Consider the following 5,516-nt stretch of genomic DNA (forward strand, 5'->3'; position numbering starts at 1 on the left):
CATGAACCACAGCACGCCAGGCCTCCCTGTCCATCACCAACTCCTGGAGTTTACTCAAACTCATGTCCATCGAGTTGGTGATGCCATCCAGCCATCTCATCCTCTGTCGTCCCCTTCTCCTCCTGTCCCCAATCCCTCCCAGCATTGGCTTTTCCAATGAGCCAACTCCTCGCATGAGGTGGCCAAAGTATTGGACATTAGCATCACTCCTTCCAATGAACACTTAGGACTGACTTCCACTAGGATGGACTGGTTGGACCTCCTTGCAGTTCAAGACATTCTCAAGAGTCTTCTCCAACACCAGAGTTCAAAAGCATCAATTCTTTGGTGCTCAACTTTCTTCACAGTCCAACTCTCACATCCATACATGACCACTGGAAAAACCATAGCCTTGACCAGATGGACCTCTGTTGGCAAAGTAAAGTCTCTGCTTTTTAACATATCTAGGTTGGTCATAACTTTCCTTCCAAGGAGTAAGCATCTTTTAATTTCATGGCTGCCTATAGCATTTATATGTGTCTTATTGTATAGCTGTTTTCATATGGTTGCTCCAGTTATTGCATTTACATAACATAGTCTATTGGTAATATTATTTTACCTATTTGAATGAAGTGTATAAATATTGCCTCCCTTTACATCTATTTATTCTCCCCTATTCATAAAATAATTTTCTTTAGTATTTCCTCCATGTGTGTCTAGAGCCTAGACAGTGTTATAATTTTTCCCAGATATATAATTATATTATATTATTATATATGTTATTATATAACACATTTAATATGCTATAAAATATTTCCACCAAATATAATTTAGGAAATTCAAGAGGAAAAGTCTATTGTATTCATCCATATTTTTGCTTATTGTATTCTTTATTTCTTCTTGTTGTTTCAAGACTGCTTCCTTTGTAATTTTATTTCTGTTTATAGAGCTTCCTTTAGACATTATTTTAGGAAAGGTCTTCTGGTGACCACTTTTCTTAGTTTTCCTTCAACTGAGAATGTCTCAATTTTGCCTTTATTATTGAAGGCTTCTGGATTAATGGCTCTTCTCTTTCTGCAGTTGAAATATATTGGATTATTTCCTTCTGGCTCATAGTTAAATCTGGAAACTAAAAAAATTGTAATGTTGTGATTTTATGTTTCATTCTAAAAATTATTTTATATCCAACACTTAAAAGTTGAAGGATAGCTGATTGACAATGTTATGCTAATTTCTTCTGTAGAGCAAAGAGACTCAGTTATACATATATAGACTTTCTATTTTCTTTTCCATTATTGTTTACCCCTGGATATTGAATATAGTTCCCTGTGCTATACAGTAACACAGGGAATTTTTAACTCACAATTCTGTTTTTTTTTTTTAAAAAGCCAAATAGTTCAAGGCTGACAACATATAAATCCTCTTCTGTAGATAGTCATAATGCTTTGAAATTCAACCACAGAAGGGCAGTAAAAAGGTGGGACATGTTAACGAAAACAGTGAACTTCTCCATAGTTCTCTGTTTGGCCTCTGGAGGGCACTGCTGCCTAAATTGGAAATTGGTTTTCTGTAAAAGATCAGAAGAACCTCACAAAAACCCTATGGTTTAAAGAGATATTCTGACCATTTTTTACACAGTGAGATGTAAAGCATCTCAGACACCAGAGATAGGCATTTTGTTAAGACAGCTTCTCTTCCTAACAACCTCCCTACAATCTCCATCAGAAGAAATATATATCCTTTGTCATTCTTAACTTCAGAGAAACCTGGGTTCAAGTCAGCCAGTCTTCAAACTTATTTGTGGGGAACCTGTTAGAAAGGAGCTCACTGCCTCTTCACTGCTCCACTATGACCTTGGTGTTCACCTTGATGCTTGAGATGCTCCTGTTTCTGAGTATTACTCCATTTTACTCCTTTGTCCACACATGGAATATTGCTCCATGTTGAATAGGGACTTTTTGTTTTAGCTGAGTTCACTGATTCAGCACTGATGTTTCAGCAGGAGCTGGAGCCCAGTCAGTGACCCAGCCTGATGACAACATCACTGTCTCTGAAGGAGCCCGTCTGGAGCTGAGGTGCAGCTACTCATCTTCTGTTTCACCATACCTCTTCTGGTCCGTGCAGTACCCGGACCAGGGACCCCAGCTTCTCCTGAAGTACGTGTCTGGAGACAATCTTGTTTCAGGCATCAAAGGTTTTGAGGCTGAACTTAGGAAGAGTGAGAAGTCCTTCCACCTGAGGAAAACACCAGCTCATTGGAAAGACTCGGCCAAGTCCTTCTGTGCTCTGAGTGACACAGTGCCTGGGGCTGCAGGAGGAGCTGAACACAAACCTCCTGGACCCTGTAGCTCAGTCTTTGTTATATTAGGAGGTTGGCATGTTCTGTGAAGGCAAACAGCACAGACAATACAGAACCCTGGAAGTGTTTGATTCCCGTGGGCATCTTAGATTCTTCTTTTCTTCATTTTTTCTTGTCTTTTCTATTCTTTTTTCTTTATCATTTTGCAAAGGAAAGACTCCTGTTTTCTGAAATTTGGCATTTTTGTCCTCTAGAATCAGAATTCTAGGGAAAATGAGGCCATAGAATTTTCAACAAGCTGGAGAAAGCTACTTACTCCCGTGTCATTTGGAATAGTGATGGGCTGAGATATAATAGCTTGAGGTTGGCCATGTGAGTTGATATAACACAAGTCAGAGAATTTGCTTTACAATATTAATCTCATCTCTCAAGCAAACAAAAAACCCAGGACAATGCCTTATTTCTAACTGCATTATCTCCAGACTATTTTGCCAGTATCCTAAGAAGCTTCTTTCCTTAAAGGATTTCAACTCTTTGACTAAAGCGTTTGGGACTGGTGGAGCTAATTACTGTTGGCACTTAAGGATGTATACAGGTGACCTTTCCAAACACAATATAGTATGAAGCAAAAAAAGTTCTCCTTTATTCATCAGTCTCCATTAATAGGCTTCCCAGGTGGTGCAGTGGTAAAGAATCTGCCTGCCAATACAGGAGACACAAGGGCATCCTCCCTAATGAGGAGGAAGATGAGGAGTGCAGTGAAGAGGTGGTTAAGTCATCCATATGGGGCAGTTCTTCTGGGTCTGTGTTTATCTTTGGCCAGATATCTCTCTCCTTTCCCACATCAGACCTGTTTTAGACACTCCTGAAACATGCACGTGCATCTTCTTGCCAGGATGATTCCAGCACAGAGCTTTGTGGGATGCTTGGCATCATCTGTTATGAGGCGGTGCCACCTCCTTTTTGAGCTCCAAGGAGTCTTTCTGTGCCTGCACAGTTTTCCTTGACCTCTAGACCTCAGAAGTGGTCACTTTTTTACTCTAGCAGAGCTCAACTCCTGCCGTTAATTGTCTTGGTTACTGAAGCTGATTAGCATGACAGGTTAATGAATCTGAAAGAAGAGGTGTGGGGGCAAGGAGTTTATTCGGAAAGCTGGCTGACCAAGAAGATGGCAGACAATGTCTCAAAATAATCATCTTGTCTGGGTCTGGATGGCAGGTTCTTTTACAGAACAGAGTGGGGGAAGGTGAGGAAACAAATTAAAAAGGCAAAATTAATCTTGTAAACATCTCCTAGAATGGCAAGCCTCAGGCAGGGGATGTATTAATTTCTTCTTTCCTACCATCCACAGGTGGACAGGTCACGAACAAAAGCCCTTTAGCAGTGAGGCCTAGGGGCTAGTTCTCTGAGGCAGCCCATTATGTATGATTATAATAACAAAAGCAGTGAAAAGCAAGTCAAAGGAACAGTTCCAACAAGGTAGAATTGGTTCTTCCCTCAGTATTTGGAGTTTGTAGGGAAAACAAAGTTTGGATTTTACTCTGCTTGACAAATACCAGCTGTCTAGCCCAGGGGCCCATCTCCCTCCTACCTCTGAAATTCATTCTGAGTTTTCATGTGCTCAGTCACTCAGTCGGGTCTTACTCTTTGCCATCCCATGGACTATAGCCCACTAGGTCCCCCTGGCTATCGGATTTCCCAAGCAAGAATACTGGAGCTAGATGCCATTTCCTTCTCCAGGGGACCTTCCTGACTCAGATCGAATCCCCATCTCTTTCGTCCCCTGAATTGGCAAGTATATTCTTTACTGCTCCATACCCTGGAAAACTCTTTCAAATGGGGGTTAGTAAAAATAGAGGAGGATAATTTTGTGTGAAGAAAAGCTAAATCATTATCGGCATATAAGAAGCATGCTTTTTGATGAATATTCCTTTCAATTAATAGCTCTGTCTTATTCCCTGATTCAAGCACTAGACATTTATGACCATAAGGCAAAATATCTATATTTACATTGATTGTTATTATCTTTATCTGTCATTATCTTTAACCATAGCTCTCAGGAAAGTCCCCTGGATCAAACAGGGAGTCATAAACAAAAGGTAAGATGGAAAATTTTGAAGTATAGATACCAGCTTTTTCTGATATTTTTCCACTTTTATTGTCTAAGATTTATTTATTAATATATATCAGGAAAAAATAGGAACTTCCATTTCACAAGTTCAAAATTATGTATAAAACATTGAATGTCACCTTTTTCTCCACTCTCACCCTTCTTTAACCTGTTTTTAGTTCAGTTGAGACCAGAGGGTGGGGCTCCCTGTCACAGAGTGTCAGCTGAGCAGGGTTTGTTGGCTGAGCTGATTGGTTGCAGGAGCTGAAACATCCAGACAAGTCATGACACTCACCACCCAGGGTTTGCTATGTATCTTGTGAATGTTTTCCAGCAACAAGGCAAAGCGTCATGAAAAGGCTAGTGGACACCGTACTGGGGCTTTTGTTTGCCCAGGTTTGCTGTGAGTTGGGGCTGCCACAGGGGAATCTGAAGGAATGAGCAGCTTCTCTTTTGTTGAAGGAGGAAGAGGAGCTGACAAGCCCTGCAGATTTTCCATCCTTATCATTTATGGGGTTGGGGGTGTACTTTACGGGTTTTGCAGGTGCTCTGTGACCCTCACCTGTGGCTGTTTCTCTTTCCTCATCAGGTGTGAGAGGGATGGATGTGGCGCAGAGTCCCCCAGCCCTGAGTCTCCAGGAGGGAGCCAGCTCTACTCTGCGGTGTAATTTCTCCACCTTCCCAGATAGTGTGCAGTGGTATCTTCAGAACCCTGGGGGCCACCTCATCCACCTGTTTTCCGTTCCTTCAGGGACAAAGCAGGAAGGAAGATTAAATGCCACGACAGTCCCTAAAGAACGCCGCAGCTCACTGCACATTTCCTCTTCGCGGACCACAGACTCGGGCACTTACTTCTGTGCTGCGCAGCACGGTGCTCCCCAGGCACCTGCAGCCTCTACACGAACCCTCCCGGGGCTCAGCCCCTCCTCCAGCCTCAGTCACACCGTGGGCCCCACAGGGCATTTGCAGTGCTTAGTATTCCTTACGGACATTGGTATAGGTATAACCACAAACGCTTTTTAGCCCTACAGATTTGTTGGTCTTTCCCCTTCTCAGTCTTATCTCCTTCTGCACTAGAACCTCTAACTTGTAACTAAAAAAGTTGCTGATAAGAGGACAGAATTAAAA

At 41.9% G+C, this 5,516-nt stretch overlaps 1 gene segment (V, D, J or C); it reads left to right on the forward strand.

The window, feature by feature from the left end:
• The first annotated feature begins 1,658 nt into the window (after positions 1-1,658).
• On the forward strand, positions 1,659-5,092 carry LOC122704612. The segment is given in 4 exon segments: positions 1,659-1,873; positions 1,982-2,135; positions 4,332-4,377; positions 4,978-5,092. Coding segments are annotated over 4 exon segments (252 nt in total).
• Positions 5,093-5,516: the final 424 nt, after the last annotated feature.

The sequence above is a fragment of the Cervus elaphus genome, chromosome 12, assembly GCF_910594005.1.
Source record: "Cervus elaphus chromosome 12, mCerEla1.1, whole genome shotgun sequence".
In the NCBI taxonomy this organism is placed as follows: Eukaryota; Metazoa; Chordata; class Mammalia; order Artiodactyla; family Cervidae; genus Cervus; species Cervus elaphus.